The 18814-nt window shown below is 49.4% G+C and overlaps 1 protein-coding gene across 5 annotated transcripts in view; it reads left to right on the top strand.

Annotated features, from left to right (window-relative positions):
• The first annotated feature begins 9876 nt into the window (after positions 1 to 9876).
• The window catches only part of MTA1 (metastasis associated 1), a 162935-nt gene continuing 153997 nt past the window's right edge, over positions 9877 to 18814 (top strand). The window contains exon 1 of one of the 5 annotated variants that reach the window (XM_043520611.1): positions 9877 to 10160. In XM_043520611.1, coding sequence (XP_043376546.1) covers positions 10133 to 10160 — 28 coding nt within the window. In that variant the 5' untranslated portion in view covers positions 9877 to 10132. The remainder of the gene's footprint in view (positions 10161 to 18814) is intronic. The other 4 variants (XM_043520614.1, XM_043520613.1, XM_038414405.2 and 1 more) reach the window with 4 other exon arrangements.

Below are 18814 nucleotides of genomic sequence, written 5' to 3'. Positions count from 1 at the left end.
ATGCTTTTTTTGGGAGGGTGGGGGGGTGCTGTATTTTAAAGCAATTCAGCATCTGGAAAGGAGGAGGAGCCAGCCCCATGTGACCTGCCACCTCTTCATTTACTGCTAGCAAGTGCCCAGTGACCACGGTTTTGAGAATCTTTGGGAGGATTTTTCTGTGTCCTATTGAAACAAACGATCAGTTCCACCAGCAGCCTGAGAGAAGCAACCTAACCGCCTGATGCTTGTTCAGATACAATATGTATTGTGATGTCATTAATGAGACAAGATTTTGTTAGCAAAAACAAAACCATCCTGAAGATGCACACTGAGCATGCTCAGAAGTGATTTTTTTCAATCACATGTAACTTGCTATCTAACCAATTTTTTTTCTGTGTTCTTTACAGGTCAAATTTAAAGTGCCACTGCTCAGCCATTTATAAATTATCTAGATGGAACACAAGGTAGTCAGATTTTAAGACAGCCCCTTCTCCCCCAGTAATCAATCACCTTTGGGCATATATCAAGTATGGAAAACATGAGCACCATAGCTAATTGTATCAGAAAACTATGCAAACAGGTATTTAGACTGCATATTATTATGCAGCCTTATCTACTGGTATGACAAGAGTGATCATATGCTTGCTAAAAGATATTAACCACTTCTTGTCATGCCACCTAGGAGTTTTATTACAGAATTTTAACAAATAGCTGACATAAAACTGCCCAAAATGAACACTACTCTCACCCACTGCTACTGCTTACAGGAATTGTATTAGGTGTACAACACCAGCAGTAACAGGTTTCAGAGTAGCAGCCGTGTTAGTCTGTATTCACAAAAAAGAAAAGGAGTACTTGTGGCACCTTAGAGACTAACAAATTTATTTGAGATGAAGTGAGCTGTAGCTCACGAAAGCTTATGCTCAAACACCAGCATAAGTTAGGTTAAGTGGATATTATCAGCAATACTATCACTTTTCCAGGCGCAAATGTCCAATGCAGGGGTAGGCAACCTATAGCATGTGTGCCAAAGGTGGCACGCAAGCAGGGCCGATACAACCACTAGGCAAACTAGGCGGTCGCCTAGGGCACCAACTGGTTGGGGGTGCCCTGGCTCGGCTGGGAGGAGCCGCCTTCCGGAGGCACCAGAGAGCCACAGCGTTGGCTTGCGGGGGCAGCGAGCCCCAGCCATGGAGGAGCCGGCACAGTGCAGAGGGGCAGCAGCCCTGCAAAGCGGCGGTGCTGCTAGCGGGGCACAGCCACGCCCTCTGCCCAGGCTGCAGCCTGGCCCTCACCCCCCGAGGGCTCCTGCAGGCTGCAGCAGATGCATGTGGGTGGCAGCCCCTGTGCGACCCCCGGCTCCGCCCTCACCACGCTCGGGCTCTGCGGCTCCCGGGCATGTGAGCTGCTGCTGAGGCACAGGGCCCTGAGCCTGCTCCTGGAGAGGCAGCGGCGGCTCACACGCCTGGGAGCTGCAGAGCCTGAGCCTGGGCAGGTGCACCCCCTGGTCTGACCAGCATGGGTATGGTAAGGGGAATCCCAGCCGGGGGGCAGTCAGGGAGCAGGGGGAGGGTTGGAAGTTCTGGGGGGGCTGTCAGGGGCGGGGGTGTGGAGAGGGATTGGAGTAGTCAGGGGACAGGGAGCAGGGGGAGTTAGATGGGTCGGGAGTTCTGGGGGGTCCTGTCAGGGGGTGGGGAGTGGTTGGAGGGGTGTGGGAGTCCCGAGGGTCTGTCTGGGGGTGGGGGTGTGGATAAGGGTTGGGGCAGTCATGGGACAGATAGGGGGTAGAGTCCTAGGGGAGCAGTTAGGGTGAGGGGGTCTCAGGAGGGGGCAGTCAGGGGACAAGGAACAGGGAGGCTTAGGTAGGGGGTGGGGTTCTGGGGGGCAGTTAGGAGACAGGGAGCAGGGGGAAGGGTTGACGGCTCTGAGGGGGGCAATCGGGGGTGGGAAGTGGGAGGGAGTGGATGGGGGTGGGGCTAGGGTGGGGCTCTCCCCATACTCTTTTTTGCTTGTTGAAATATGGTAACCCTAGGCGAGGGGGGGAGCTGGGGAGCGCATGGGGGCCGGCGCCCGCATGCATCCGCTGCAACCTGCCCCTGTAGGCAGGTGCTGAGTCACAGCCTGGGCAGGAGGGGCGCCGCTGCCCCCCTGCGCCACGCTAGCTCCTCCATGGCTGGGGCTCGCCACTGCCACAAGCGGGATGCTCTGGCTCTCTGGTGCCTCCGGAAGATGGCTCCTCCCTGCCAAGCTGCTGCAGCGGCCCAAGTCTGGCAAAGCCAGTGAGTGGACTCGGAGTGGGGGCCACCGAGGTGGGGTGGGGAGGGAAGGGTTCGCGGGGGGGGCTGTGCAGCCTCCAGGGGAGTTCAGGGGGTGGGGAGGGGGGAACCTGGTCTGGGGAGCAGCCCCTGGGCACAGCTGGCCCCTGGGTCTATAAAGCCTCGTTGGGATTTGCCCCTCAATGAACCAATGTGCAGGGGGGGGCCGCAAGGTGGAAGTTTCGCCTAGGGCACAAAATATCCTTGCACTGGCCCATGGCAAGCTGATTTTTGGTGGCACTCACACTGCCCGGGTCCTGGTCACCGGTCCAGAGGGCTCTGCATTTTAATTTAATTTTAAATGAAGCTCCTTAAACATTTTAAAAACCTTATTTACTTTACCTACAACAATAGTTTAGTTATATATTATATACTTATAGAAAGAGACCTTCTAAAAACATTAAAATGTATTACTGGCACGCGAAACCTTAAATTAGAGTGAATAAATGAAGACTCAGCACACCACTTCTGAAAGGTTGCCGACCCCTGGTCCAATATATGGTAAGAAAACTCGTATAAAAGCTAAACCAAATAACCTTATCTTGCATTTTACTGAAAGCTCAGGTTCTTTCAGATAAGCAAGTTCAGCTCTGGGAACTTATGGTGACAACATCCCCACTGATTTTAACTGCCATGGTGGAGTATGGAGTTAGAGGCACCTCTCAGATAACAAGATCCCTCCCACTGAGCTGTAGCTGAAACAAGAAAGCCAGAGCAGAGACTTGAGTACAGGTGTTATCTATCCATGTTGCCTGTGACTCTCTGGAGATGGGCAGCTGTGTTCTCTATGAGAAGGAACTCCCTAGTGGACTTTAGAAGTAGTCACAAGTAGAGCACACTGCAGCAGTCCAAGATGGAGCTGACATGATGTAGATGAGAGTTGTTGGATCTTCACTGGAGGGGAATGGATGTAGAGCTCTGGACAGAGGCAGATAGTGAAAGGGAATATGATCCACAGATGGTGTTTGTCAAGGATTAGAAATCAGGCAGGAGGTAGGAATCAAAGAGTAGTAAAAATGTCATTTGCAACTTGAAAAGAGGTTAATGGGTGCCCACAAGCATCTGTACTAGGAGAACTGGTGGTGTTAAACAGCTTAATGATTGGGGAAAGGGGAGGAACAGTGAAGTATCAGTTTGTGATGGACATGCAATTATTGGGGAGATTGCCCAAGCACTGTGATTGGTGATGCTGATTTCCTGGGATCTGTATCCAAATATAGCACTTATAAACAGAGTGGTGCTGTTAAAGTCAAGAGCTGCACTAGTGTTAAATTTAAAATGAATTCAGGGGTGGAGATGACTTGTAATGATTTGTAAGATTGTTACAGTTAAGTTAGAGCAACTCGGGGTCCTGATCGTTAGTGTGGGGAGACATAAGTTTTCTGGGCAATTTAAAGCCAATACTAGCTACAACAGCAAGGTGTCTGTGTGAGTGTGTGTGGGGGGACCACATTTGTTATAGGGCCCATTGCCCATACCCATCTAGACTAAGCCATAACTGTTCAGAAAGGCCCAACACAAATGCACGAAAGAAATCCCACTGTTTCTCAGAATGAGCAATGGGAGAGAATACTGTGATCGTGCATTACTGAGCCAACAGAATGCTATGTAGCTAGAGTGCCTATTATGAAAAGATAGGGGCATACCTTTATTTGTACAGAAGACGCTAAATAAAACTGGAGGTGAGGGGAGAGGTATATTCTTCTCATTTGATGCAGGACCAGGGATGGTGAGAAGTTGGGGAGAGAGGTGGCTTAAGTTTTCATCACCTTTGCAGCCTCTTTCTTGTGGAGTTGGCTCAGGGCCACTTTAGTTCCTGGTGCAACATACAGCAGTCTAAGTTGGTGTCAACGACACCTTGCTGCTTATAATCCCAAGAAGTTGTTCCAACATCTGGGGATTGCCCGAATGCCCCTACACTGGAATCTTGGGTGAGAGGGAAATGGGGGAGTCAGTGTAGAGTCATTGCCCCAGCGCTATGTCACCTGGGGATTCCCAGGTAGATGGTTAAGTCTGCTTTCTGGCTGTGTTGTGCCACCAGAGCAACACAAAATAGCTGTACTGAAGGGGAGAATTAGGGGCTTCCTCTCTAAATGAGCAGATGTAATACTATTCTTCTCACTAGATACAGCTTGAGGAGTCTGGCAAGTACGGCTCTATCCTGGCAGTGACAAGCTGACAATTGTATCACTACTTGGCAGATATGGCTTTCACTGCCTCCTGTTCAGCATTTCAAATATCTCAGAAATCATCCAAAGAGAAATGAGATTCGATGCAGCCAGCAGGGAATGAAGGTTTATGTGGATGACATCATAGGTAAGGGAAGCCTGTGGAACAACTTAACCTAAGGCTAAAGCAAGTTCTGAAGGCTACGGAGGATGTGGGAATCAAATTATAAAGATAAAAATATATGTGACAACAAACCGGCTATGGTTCTTAGGACATAGGATTGATAAAGGGGTGAGGTTAGCAATAGAAACAAAGCCATAGCTGAAAGGTCGCCTCCTACAATGTATCAGAACTGGGGCTGTTCTTCTGTATGGCTGAATGCTGGAGAATCTTCAGACTTAATCATTCTCAAAAGGCCAAGTCCTTTATGAATTGCTTAAAACTGTGTGTGCGAATCTGGAATAAAGCACAGAGGCACACTTGTGGGGTTTTAAAATATCGGCTGACCACATTCCCAATATTGGTATTTTATGATCTACAGTTCTTTCTGCAGATGCTGGTAACTATGGTATTGATGGGTTATTACTCTAGTTACAGAGATCAGTGGAAATTGAGCAATTGGAATATGATTTAGAAAAATACTGGTTTGAAATTTTCAAAGTCAACTAGAAGACTTAGCCCCAGAACATTTGTAGGGCTAAATAACCTAGAGGGCTTTGCAAATCTTGACCTATTATGCATTCAGATTCGAAGAACAGGTGTGCTCAAAGAGAGAGAATGTCTAACAGACATGTGGCCATGTAAGATAGTCACAGGCCACTTGCGTGAACTTAATAATGTCATGTTGGTGACAGACCACAAAGTGCGTGTATTTTAATAAACAGTATAGACCTAAACAAGATGCATATTAAATACCAGAGATTGCTCATGTGTTTGAGATATAAATGTATTGCAGAATAGGCACATAGGTGACTGTCCACATTGTTAGAAAGATGATAGAGGTAACTGAGACTGCACTGAGGAGCCCTATTAATCATCCAGCTTCTCCAGAGGTGTGGGATGATGTGACACCCACATATGTGCTATTTAGCATAGCCAGTCACTCTCACTACAGAACTGATTCAAATAGCTGCTTGGGCTGATATACCACTGGAAACCACAGTTATGTGGCTTAGTTACTTCTCAGAGGTTTAGCATCCAGTCTATGATTTTTACATAATGAGAGGTGAACTTTCTGAAGACGAAGGTCTGATTACGTATAGCATTTGTAGTGTGTTCTTACAGTCTTTGTAAAGGATACATGGGGAATATTAGGCCCTCAGAAATGCTGGAAGGAGCCCTTATGTCCGTGTGATGGCCCACCATAGGGTGAAAACATGAATCTTGCAGAATGACCTGACAAACACAACTCAAAGAATTTCCCATTGCCACAGGGCTACCTGATAGGCTTTGGAAAAGAAAACTAGATGGGTGTGAAGAGGAGACATGCCTGTTTGGTAACCACTGTTTTTCTAGATTTGTAAGAAGTCTACTTCTTGATAGACCAGGGGTGGGCAAACTTTTTGGCCTGAGGACCACATCTGGATGGGGAAATTGCATGCACGATCATGAATGTAGGGCTGGGGCAGGGGGTTGGGGTGTGGGATGTGGGAGGGGGTGCAATGTGCAGGAAGCGGCTCAGGGTAAGGGGTTGGGGTGCAGGAGGGGTGTGGCAGGGGGCTCAGGGCAGGCATTGGGGTGCAAGCTGGGTTTGGGGTGCAGGCTCCAGCCCGGCAGCGGGGATAAAGCAGGCTCCCTGCCTGCCCTGGCCCCATGCCGCTTCTGGAAGTGGCTGGTACCATGTCCCTGCAGTCCCTGGGGAATGGGTGGAGGGCAGGGGGCTCTGCGCGCTGCCCTCGCCTGCAGGCACCACCCCCTGGAGCTCCCAGCCCCAGGGAACCGTGGCCAATGGGAGGTTTGGGGGAGGTACCCGCAGTTGAGGGCAGCGTGCAGAGCCCTCTGCCCTCCACCCATTCCCCAGGGGCTGCAGGGAGGTGGTGCCGGCCGCTTCCGGGAGCAGCGCGGGGCCAGGGCAGGCAGTGAGCCTGCCTTAGCCCCGCGATGCCAAGGGGGTGGCAATCCTGCGGGCCGGATCCAGAGCCCTAATGGGCCGGATTCAGCCCATAGGCTGTAGTTTGCCCACCCCTGTGCTAGACCCACCGGTCAACAGGGCTTAGCAAAGTTAAAAAGATCTTTTCTCAATTTGACATCTGGAAATAGTTTCTGACAATGGGCCATAAGTTGCCAGTTCTGAATTCCAGCTTTGGGGGATATAGTGCATCAAGGACATTAACTCCAGTCTTCACCACCCACAAAGGAATGCAGTGGCAGAGAAAACAGTACATATTAGAGAATTCTACAACAAAAAGACCCCGTACTAGCTCTGCTGAGCTGTAGGGCAAACCTCCATGTTAGTCATCAGAGTTAACTCGGGGCAGCTGTTCGTGGGTTGACAACTAAGAACAACATTGCTATTCTCAGAGGTAAATTTTAGGTCTGAGTGGCCCTGGTCAAAGGATGTGAAGCTGAGAGGTGCCAAATCTAAAAGGTGTTTTGGCTTTCTTCTTTAACTGTCAGAATGCTGCCTGGAGCTTACTCAAACGTAAAGTAGGAAACTCAGTCCTGAAAAAATTGAATGAGAAGTACTGAACACCACCAGCTCTTAACAGTGAAACAAGCTGCACACAGTGATTCTATATGGTCAAAACTAATTAAGGAACTCGGTACAGAGGAAGAGGAAGTATCTTCAGCTGGTTCCAAGCAAAGCAGGACTGACATGACCCTATCTGCAATGGTACTATCACCACTGCTATAGTGAAAGGAGGTAATCCTGTTGAATCCTACTGAACAGCACTTTTCCTTTCTCGTATTTGAAAATTCAAGTGACTCAACTGGACAAAACCCTCCTCGAGGTCAGAAGACAAGACCTAACTGTAGGTGAAGCTGGGATTTTTTTTTTTTTTTTTTTTACATTTTTGTTGCCTTGTTTACACTGTGGGGAAAATGTGAGGATATGTTTCCTTAAATCTGTAGCAGAAAGCCAGGCAGTGGGAGGCTGAAGACAGTTGTAGGAGAAGCACTATAGGGAAACAGAGAGAGAACAACTTTAGGAATAATTCTGTTTTCTTTAGTTTAATACAGTTCTGTGTTAGAAGAAAATAACTTTTTCTGATGCTAACTGCTTGGGTTTAGGAACTTTTTCATGGTCACGTGACACTAACTGCTTGAGTTTAGGAAGGAACTCTACTTACATGGTCATAATATTCATTAATTGGTCCATTGGAGTTTTACTCCATTTCAAGCATCTAGTCCGCAACCCAGCTGGGGGCAAGATATATATATATATATATATATAAAATCTAATAATAGGCTAGGATCAACTGTGGACCCAGTAGGCCCCTAAAGCAGCAGTACATTTTGGCAAAGGTCAGGCATATTCCTTCAATTGATGGTTCAGCCCAAGCCTCCATTCATACATCTTAATGCTTTCCTTTCACTTCCATCTCATCTGGATTGTGATGTACTCAGATCTCCTTCTGCCAGAGGCCTATCTTGGTCAGGCCTTGGGAAAATAATGATGTTGTATAGTACAACTGCATGGACAAAAGCCTTAGTGCTTAGTATCATCACCATATTGTTGCTACTGCAGCCCTTGCCCCCTTCAGGGGATCTCTTGGGTGCCTCTCCTCATTGCCAACTCTATGCTCCCTCACTCAGGGGTTCCCTTTCCCCAGCCCTGCTGACCAGAATTGCTGCCTCCCTCAGGAGGAGTGTCCCCACGCAGTGGCAGGGACCTGTTCTTGCTTTAACTCTGAACCCTACTCGCTATCTGCTGCAGGGCGTGGAGCAGGTGTGATTTGACAGACAGCAGCAGATGGCAGCTGGTGCCCTTTGAATACTTGTGGAACCTTAGAGACTAACACATTTATTTGAGCATAAGCTTTCGTGAGCTACAGCTCACTTCATGTAGCTCATGAAAGCCTATGCTCAAATAAATTTGTTCGTCTCTAAGGTGCCAAGTCCTCCTTTTCTTTTTGCGAATACAGACTAACACGGCTGCTACTCTGAAACCTGCCCTTTGAGTGGATGAGTAGGCCTAAGGCTACCACTATTGCCTCTCCTCCTTTGCCCCATTCTCCTGCCTCCCTTTCCTAGCCCTTCTTACCCCATCCCTTACCTTACCTCCTTTCCCATCCCCCAATTCCCTCTGATATCCCACTCTGCCCCCCTGCTGCCCCTTCCCCTCAACTCCCTCTCCCCACTCTGGCCCCCACAAACTCCCACTTTGCTCCTACCTTCTGCCCCCCACATTCTGGCCCTTGCCCTCCCCATTCTGCCCACTAACTCCCACAGCTCTAATCTGCCCCCCACTCCTCACAGTGCCCCCCATTCCCAATCGGCTCTAATCTGCCCCCCACTCCTCACAGTGCCCCCCATTCCCAATCGGCTCTAATCTGCCCCCCCTCCTCACAGTGCCCCCCATTCCCAATCGGCTCTAATCTGCCCCCCCTCCTCACGGTGCCCCCCATTCCCAATCGGCTCTAATCTGCCCCCCACTCCTCACAGTGCCCCCCATTCCCAATCGGCTCTAATCTGCCCCCCCTCCTCACAGTGCCCCCCATTCCCAATCGGCTCTAATCTGCCCCCACTCCTCACAGTGCCCCCCATTTCCAATCGGCTCTAATCTGCCCCCCACTCCTCACAGTGCCCCCCATTCCCAATCGGCTCTAATCTGCCCCCCACTCCTCACAGTGCCCCCCATTCCCAATCGGCTCTAATCTGCCCCCCACTCCTCACAGTGCCCCCCATTCCCAATCGGCTCTAATCTGCCCCCCCTCCTCACAGTGCCCCCCATTCCCAATCGGCTCTAATCTGCCCCCCACTCCTCACAGTGCCCCCCATTCCCAATCGGCTCTAATCTGCCCCCCCTCCTCACAGTGCCCCCCATTCCCAATCGGCTCTAATCTGCCCCCCACTCCTCACAGTGCCCCCCATTCCCAATCGGCTCTAATCTGCCCCCCACTCCTCACAGTGCCCCCCATTCCCAATCGGCTCTAATCTGCCCCCCACTCCTCACAGTGCCCCCCATTCCCAATCGGCTCTAATCTGCCCCCCCTCCTCACAGTGCCCCCCATTTCCAATCGGCTCTAATCTGCCCCCCACTCCTCACAGTGCCCCCCATTCCCAATCGGCTCTAATCTGCCCCCCCTCCTCACAGTGCCCCCCATTTCCAATCGGCTCTAATCTGCCCCCCACTCCTCACAGTGCCCCCCATTTCCAATCGGCTCTAATCTGCCCCCCACTCCTCACAGTGCCCCCCATTCCCAATCGGCTCTAATCTGCCCCCCCTCCTCACAGTGCCCCCCATTCCCAATCGGCTCTAATCTGCTCCTCACATTCTGCCCCTCCGCTCTAATCTGCCCCCCTGCCCGCACAGTCCCCCCGGCTCTGCTCTGCCCCGCCCCCGCCCCCGCCCCCGCCCAGCCGCCCGCTCCCTGGCTGGCGCGGCCCCTTTAATTCCCTCGCTCCTTCCCCCCTCCCCCTCCCGGCCGCTCCAGCCTCCATTTTCCAGCGGATCCGGCACCTGGAGGCAGCGGCGGCGGGAGCGGCCCAGACCCCCCTGCCCGGGCATGGCTGCTAACATGTACCGGGTCGGAGGTAAGAGCCCCCCTCCTCCAGGGGCCCGGATCCCCCCCCCGCCGGCCGCTGCTCCCGTGGGCGAGCGGCGCGTCACGGGCCCCCCACCCCGCCGGGAGCAGTGGGAGCCCGGGCAGGGGCCGGCGGGGGCAGAGCTGGGGGCTGTGGGCCGGGGGGTGGGAGTAGAAGCTGGGGTGGATGTGGGGCGGGGCTGGGTGAGCTGGGGGCAGAGTTGGCGGCTGGCAGGGGACGGGGGCTTGAGGGGTGGGGGGTAGATTCTGCGGTAGATGTGGGGCGGGACTGGGTGGGTTTGGGGATTGTAGGGCTGGGGGCAGAGTTGGGGGCTGGTAGGGGTAGATGTGGGGCGGGACTGGGTGGGTTTGGGGATTGTAGGGCTGGGGGCAGAGTTGGGGGGTGGTGGGGGTAGATGTGGGGCGGGACTGGGTGGGTTTGGGGATTGTAGGGCTGGGGGCAGAGTTGGGGGCTGGTAGGGGACGGGGGTGGTGGGGGTAGATTCTGGGGCGGGACTGGGTGGGTTTGGGGATTGTAGGGCTGGGGGCAGAGTTGGGGGGTGGTGGGGGTAGATGTGGGGCGGGACTGGGTGGGTTTGGGGATTGTAGGGCTGGGGGCAGAGTTGGGGGCTGGTAGGGGACGGGGGTGGTGGGGGTAGATTCTGGGGCGGGACTGGGTGGGTTTGGGGATTGTAGGGCTGGGGGCAGAGTTGGGGGCTGGTAGGGGACGGGGGTGGTGGGGGTAGATTCTGGGGCGGGACTGGGTGGGTTTGGGGATTGTAGGGCTGGGGGCAGAGTTGGGGGGGGTGGTGGGGGTAGATGTGGGGCGGGACTGGGTGGGTTTGGGGATTGTAGGGCTGGGGGCAGAGTTGGGGGCTGGTAGGGGACAGGGGGTGGTGGGGGTAGATTCTGGGGCGGGACTGGGTGGGTTTGGGGATTGTAGGGCTGGGGGCAGAGTTGGGGGCTGGTAGGGGACGGGGGGTGGTGGGGGTAGATTCTGGGGCGGGACTGGGTGGGTTTGGGAGTTGTAGGCTGGCAGGGGATGGGTGCTGTGGGGCTGGGGGGGTTGTAGGGGTGGGAGTGGAATGTGGGGTAGATTTGGGGCTAGAATGGAGAGGGGGGCTGAGTGTTTGGGTATGGTGGGGGTGGAGTTAGGGGGGATGGCAGAGGATGGGTGCTCTGGGGCCGGGGATTGTAGGGATGGAGGTAGAATTTGGGGCTGGGGTTAAGGGGACTGTGGGGGCTGGGTATGTTTAGTGATTGTAGAATGTGGGCTGGCATGGGATGGGAAGGGGGTTATAGGGATGATGTGGGGAGGGTTAGTGTGTGTGGAGTTGGGGGAGAGGGGGTGGGTGGGGTTTGGGGCTCTGGTGCTGGTAGGTGATGGATGTCATGGGGCTGGGAGGGTATAAGGGCTGGGGAGTTGGAGGGGGAAGGTTGGCTGGGGTGTGTGTGTGGGGTGAGGGCTTGGGAGGGGGTAGGGTTGGATTCAGTTCAGTGCTGGGGGTTGTGGAACTGGGGAGATGTGTGGGGGCAGATTTGGGGGTGGGGGAGCATGTGGAGCAGAGTTGCAGGCTGAGTGTTGGGGATGAGCTTTCAGAGTAGAGTTATGGGTTGATAGGTATGTAGGGGGTGCAGAGTTGGGGGATGTAGGAGTGAGGAGGTGCTTGTGTGGCTTTGTGTGGGCTGAGGTGGAGGACAAGGAGAGGCTTTCTCAGTAGCTGGCTCAGTGTGGGTGGGGTGCTGTGGGTGTATGGAGTATGGATGTTTGTGGAAATAGTTCTGCTGGTTTCTGTCTTCCTTTCTCTCCACCATTGTTTTATGGTGGCTTTTGCTTGATTCCTACCTCTTCCCTTCTAGGCATCCTGCTCAGAGTCCCACACTTCTGTCTGACTGTCCCATGTTTAACTCATGTGAGGAGAAAGAAGAGGATACAGGAGTATGGGGTTGAATTTTAGGGAATTTAAACTTTGAAAGGGTGGCCTGGTGTGGGTTCCTCCTTAACTGGTTTCCTGGATGAAAGCTGTGCTGTGGAGCTTTCTTATTCCTGGGAGTGAGGTGGGGAGGAATAGTACAAGGGGGTTCTGTTCTGTATCAGTCCCCTGCATCTAAGAATGCCCCATTTCCTTTGAAAGAAAAGGAGTACTTGTGGCACCTTAGAGACTAACACATTTATTAGAGCATAAGCTTTCGTGAGCTACAGCTCACTTCATCGGATGCATTTGGTGGAAAAAACAGAGGAGAGATTTCCTCTGTTTTTTCCACCAAATGCATCCGATGAAGTGAGCTGTAGCTCACGAAAGCTTATGCTTTAATAAATTTGTTAGTCTCTAAGGTGCCACAAGTACTCCTTTTCTTTTTGCGAATACAGACTAACACGGCTGCTACTCTGAAACCATTTCCTTTGGCGTCCAGAGGCCATTATGGTTCTATCAATTCCAGGAAAAATGGATTAATGAAGAAGATATGGCAGGAGTGACAGGCAAAGCAGAGAGTGGCAGGAGACCAAGTCCCAGTCCTGGCTTCCAATTACTGTCCTTTTTGCTTATCTCTCTCCACTCACCTTGGCCTACCTTTTACTATTCCCTTGCTTTTGGCTTCCCATTAGGTGCCTGTTACTTTGTCACATCTATCCACTCCTCTGATTATATTTGGCTTGGTGAGGGGTTATGCTGTGGCTCCCCTCTGTTGTAACTTGGCCGCTTTGGCTTCAGAGAGTGCTGAGCATAACTGCTATGGATTGGGTTTGTTGAGGGCAGGATTCTGAAGGAGATAAATTGTAGGGGTTTGTGACTCTTCGTTCCTGTTGTGATTTATAAAACAGATTATTTCACAGGGATTGAGCCGTTTGTTTGGCATTTAATGTCAATCTCACAGGTCTTGCTGGAATCTCATCTCTGGAGCATTGAATGCCAGGAACCCTGTTGTGTGGGTCATATTGTTCAGGGAAAGGCTGTTAGCCAAAGTTACCACTCTCCATTATTTTACATATGGATGGGGCCTTGACTTGACACACGTTACAAGCCTATATGGATGATCCAGCAGTCGCTAGATGACTATTACTATTAGAAGACATTAGTTCAGTCTGAGCTAATGAAGGAGGTTGTGTTGCTTGTATCACCTTGAAAGGAGAGAACCTCCCATTTCATAACTGGCTGTGCGCGCACATCTTGAAAGGGCCATCTTCATACATTTCTGATTCCCTGCTGAATGCTTGTTTTTGGTTGTCCAGGCTTATTGTCAGGAGTTACTTTAGCATCCATGGGAATTACTTCTGGGATAATTCTGCGCCACTGCGTGCACGCAGAATTCATGTGCCACACAGAATTTTTTCCCCTGCAGAAAATACATTCTGCTGGAAAGGTGCTGCAGTTGTCTTTCGCTCACCGGGAACTGCTGTGGCATGAGAACAGAGCGGCTGCTCTTGGGTGGGAGCAGTCCCAGCTCAGATAGGTAGCCTCTTTCTCTTCCCTTTCTCACAGCACATAGTCCATGGGGCCAGGTCAGGAGGAACGGGATATGGGGTGGGGGGATGGACAGTGTGGGGCACATGGGGCTTCAGGGGGCTCACAGATGGCGGGGATAGATGGGTGGGGGCTGAATTGGAGTGGGGGTGCAGGGCCACATGGGGGTGAGGGAGTGCAGGGACACATGGAGCAAGTGTACCTGACTGAATGAGAGACTAGGGATAAGCCAGGGTTTGCATAGTGAAGGCTCCCTAACAATCCCTACTCACCCCCCCCCCCCAAAAAAAAAAAACCCCTGTACCATACTTCTCCAATCCACACCCAACAACCCTCCCAAGTTCACACCCAGGCTCCTTCCCAGAAATGACTTCCTTCTCCCTTGGCTCCTCCATTACCCCTGACTCCCCCAAGCCTCTGGGCTGATTCTGTAGGATGCAGTAAATACATTTCTGTATTGTAGTTTAAATGAATTATTACTCCGAGTTGTGTATTAATATGCCTAGTAAGGAATCTGTTTGTCAAAAAACATTTCCTGAATCTTTTTTGTTGTCTGTAACAATACAGGCATAGTTGCTGACAGGTATTTTGAAATAAATTACCAAAATAATTGAAATTTGCATGATTATATTATTATTTTGACAAATAAAATATGCAGAATTTTAAAATATTGTGTGCAGAATTTTTTGGTGTGGAATTCCCCCGGGTGTAGGGAATGATGACCCTGGTATATTGACTCACGATCCAGTGGCTGCCATAATCCTAATGGGTGTGTACTAGATAGGTGGCAGTACTTTCTAAACTTATTTTGATGCTGGGATTGGCAGAAGTCATAGTGAAGATTACTTTATTATGGTCTTGTTAGAAACTTGTGCAAACTGTTTTCAGGGCTCACCTTTGCTGCAGCAGATGTGTGGAACCTATTTTATTTCTGTCCTTGGAAACTAACAGCATTTTCTAATATAGACTACAATGCACCTAGTGGACCACTCTGTCTTTGTCTTTATGTGGAGCTTTCCACGGTGTTCTAGGATTTTGTGCTCTCCAAATTGGACTACTGCAATGTGCTTTAGTTTTAGGTTACACCTGAAGACTCCTAGAAACTTCTGCTGGTTCTGGATATGTTGCCATCTTAGTTAGCAGTGTTTTTTGGATTGGCCATATTAGTACACTTGTGTCAATACATTCCACAGACTTTAAATATCATCCTGTGTACCACTCAAAATATTAATTTTTTTTTTGAATCCTTTATGGTTTGGTCCTGATTACTTTGTAGATCTGTCCTTTTACACTGGGGTGGGCAAACCTTTTGGCCTGAGGGCCACATCGGGGTTCCAAAACTGTATGGAGGGCCGGGTAGGGAAGGCTGTGCCTCCCCAGTCAGCCTGGCCCCCGCCCCCTATCTTTCTCCCTCCCCCACTTCCCACCCCCTGAATGCCCCCCCAGAACCCCTGACCCCCTGCTCCTTGTCTCCTGACTGCCCCTTCCCGGGATGCCCTGCCCCTAACCGCCTGCCTGAGACCCCACCCCGTATCTGAGACCCCCTGTCCCCTAACTGCCCCATCCCCTGACAGGCCCCCTGGGACTCTCATGCCTATCCAACCCCTCCGTCCCCTGACCGCCCTCCGCCCCATCCAACCTCCCCCTGTCCCCTGATTGCCCCCCGGAACTCCCTTACCATGCTCCCTTATCCAACTCCCACCCCCCGTGCTCCCTTACCATGCTGCTCGGAGCAGCAGGACTGGCAGCTACGCTGCCTGGCCAGAGCCAGCCACGCTGCCTGACAGGAGCTCGCAGCCCCGCCATCCAGAGTGCTGGCAGCAGGGTGAGCTGAGGCTGCGGGGGAGGAGGGACAGCAGGGGAAGGGCCAGGAGCTAGCCTCCCCAGCTGGGAGCTCAAGGACCGGGCAGGATGGTCCTGTGGGCCGGATGTGGCCCACAGGCTGTAGTTTGCCCACTTCTGTTTTACACTATCATGAGAGTTGAGATCAGCTAGGAAGCAATTTACTGATAGCTCCACACTTGTGTGTGAATGGGGCTGGGTACAGACCATTCAAGGTGGGGCACTTCACTTCTTTTGTTCTACAGAGCCTGAGTTATTGGCCTTCAAGGTATATTGCAACACCTCTTGATTCGGGCTCTTTTGTTTGTGGTCATTGTGGGAGGTGGGGGAGGGGAGGAGGAGGTGTAAGGTGGCTAGGATTTTTTTTTGTAATGGCTTAGGTGACATGTCTAAAAAAAAATGTTATCTGGAACTGACATCGCAAATATAACTTGTTCATCTACCTGAGGGGTGGGGGGGTGTCACAAATAGGGTTTATGCATTTATAGCCATCCTCAGAAGCTGACACCATCAACTTAGTCACTTATTTCTGAAAATGTTGAACCTATTACTGATGTTGGTATCACATAAGATTATTATAACTGAAAGAGGTTAGATAACTTTTCTCTTTCACCAGTTTGATTAGTTGTGTACACTTGGCAGCACTTTGAGTCCAGTCAGTTCCATAAGAAATAAGAACATAAGAATGGCCATATTGGTTCAGACCAGTGGATATCTAGCTAGTGCCAGATGCCTCAGAGGGAATGAACAGGGCAGGTCAATGTATCGAGTGATCTATCCCCCATTGCCAGTCTCTATTTCTGGCAGTCAGAGGTTTAGGGACTCCCAGACTATGAGGTTGCATCCCTGATCATCTTGGTTAATAGCCTTTGATGGACCTATCCTCCATGAAACTCTCATTCTTTTTCAAACACGGTTATAGTTTTGGTGTTCGCAACATCCCCTGGCAATGAGTTCCTCTGATTGACTGTGTGGTGTGTGAAGAAGTACTTCCGCATGTTGTTTTAAATTAAGTAATTTCAGATGACTCTGGGTCTTGTTTAGTGTTAAGGAGTAAATAATAGTTCCCTATTGACTTTCTCCACACCATTCATGATTTTATAGACTTCTATCAAATCCCCCCCTAAGTTACCTCTTTTCTAAGATGAACAGTCCCAGGTTTTTTTAGTCTCTCCTCATATAGAAGCTGTTCCATATGCCTGATCACTTTTTATTGCCCTTTTCTATACATTTTCCAGTTCTAATGTATTTTTTTTGAGATGGGGCAACTGGAACTTCAAGCAATGGGTGTGGTTGTACCATCAATTTATATAGTGGCATTGATATTTTCATCTTAATAGCTGTCCCTTTCCTAATGGTTCATAACATTTTGTTAGCTTTTTTTTTTTTAAACTGCTGCTGCACATTGAGCAGATGTTTTTCAGAGAACTATCCACAATGACTTTCTTGAGAGGTAACAGTTAATTTAGATCATATCATTTTGTATGTATAGTCAGGATTATGTTTTCCAATGTGCTTTACTTTGCATTTATCAACATGGAATTTCATCTGCCATTTTGTTGCCCAGTCACCTAGTTCTCTAAGATCCCTTTGTAACTCTTCACAGTCAGCTTTGGACTTTACTAAATTACTCAAGATAGTTTTGTCTGCAAACTTTGCCATCTTACCGTTTACCTCATTTTCCAGGTCATTTATGAATATATTGAACAGCACTAGGCCCAGTACAGATCCTCAGGGGAACCTGCTATTTATCTCTCTCCATAGTAAAAACTGACAATTTATTCTTACCCTTTGTTTCCTGTCTTTTAACCAGTTACTGATCCATGATAGGACCTTCCCTCTTATCCCATTACAGCTTACTTTTCTTAAGAGCTGTTGGTGAGGTACTTTGTCAAAGACTTTCTGAAAGTCCAAGTACACTGGATCACCCTTCTCCACAGGTTTGTTGACATCTTCAAAATTCTAATAGTGTGAGGTGTGATTTCCCTGTACTAAAGCTGTATTGACTTTTCCCCCAAAATATTGTATTCATTTATGTGTCTGATAATTCTGTTCTTAGTTTCAACCAATTTTCTTTACGCTAAAGTTAGGCTTATTGGACTAAAATTGCCTGGATCACCTCTGGATCCTTTTTTAAAAATCGGTGCTATGTTAACTATCCTCCAGTCATCAGGTATTAAGGCTGATTTGAGTAATAGGTCACATACCACAGCTGGTAGTTCTGTGGTTTCATATTTGAGTTCCTTCAGAACTCTTGGATGAATACCATCTTGTCCTGGTGACTTATTACTGTTTGTTTAATCAGTTTGTTCCAAAAACCTCCTTAACTGACACCTTAATGAGGGACAGTTCCTCAGATTTGTCACCTAAAAAGACTTATTCAGATGTGGGAATCTCCTTCAGATCATCTGCAGTGAAGACTAATGCAAATAATTTGTTTAGCTTTTCTGCAATGTCCTTGTCTTCCTTGAGTGCTCCTTTTAGCATCTTGATCTTTCATCCTTTCACAGCTTGTAAGCCTGTTTTGTATATCAAAAAGAGTGAGAGAAAAACATTTAATTACCATGGGTTTACAATTTTATTATAGTACCTGATAAAACTTTAAGGCTTTGTCTACACTAGCACTTTTTTTGGTAAAACATTTGTCTGTCTGGGTGTGGGAAAAAAAATACGCTCTGATCGACATAAGTTTAACCGACAAAAGTGCTGGTGTAGACAGCACTACGTCGGCAGGAGAGGCTCTCCTGTTCACATAGCTTATACCGCTTGTTGGTTTTTTAAATTATGCTGGCAGGAGAGCTGTAGTGGTACAGCTGCTGTTGTAAGGTCCGTAGTGTAGATGTAGCCTAAGTGTCTCTCCTGTTTTTTAAATTGACTAGATATTAAGTTGAGTATCCCTCTTTGTAAGGTTGCCTAAGCATTTCCATTCTAATTGATCCTTTTCAGTTGTGTACGTTTGCCATTCTTTTTTCAGCCAAAAATTTTCCATTTGTGTCCTCTTACAAAGTGGTGTGTGTGTGAATGAGAGAGAGAGAGTAATTTCAAAACATTTTTAAATGACAAAAGTAGAGTAAAATACATTTACAATCAAAAGAAAAATAAAGCATATTTTAAAACACTTCAGTAGTTTAGGGTAGGAACTTGAAATTTGATACTGTGTATTCCCGGGTAGGATTTCAACCTTTTTTGTAAAATAGTTTAGTGTCTGCTTTTATTTGCAGAGATCTAATAACTTTTTAACAATAATGTGATTGTGATGTCAAAGTTAAAATTAGTTAACCACAGTGTCAAATGTGGGAGGGGGTTTGATACATTGGACTCACTATCTTATTCCTCTCTAACTTGCAAACTTGATTCT

This window comes from Dermochelys coriacea, chromosome 8 (assembly GCF_009764565.3).
Source record: "Dermochelys coriacea isolate rDerCor1 chromosome 8, rDerCor1.pri.v4, whole genome shotgun sequence".
In the NCBI taxonomy this organism is placed as follows: domain Eukaryota; kingdom Metazoa; phylum Chordata; order Testudines; family Dermochelyidae; genus Dermochelys; species Dermochelys coriacea.
The sequence above is the reverse complement of the archived record's forward strand: the minus strand, read 5'-3'. Positions and strand labels throughout refer to the sequence as shown.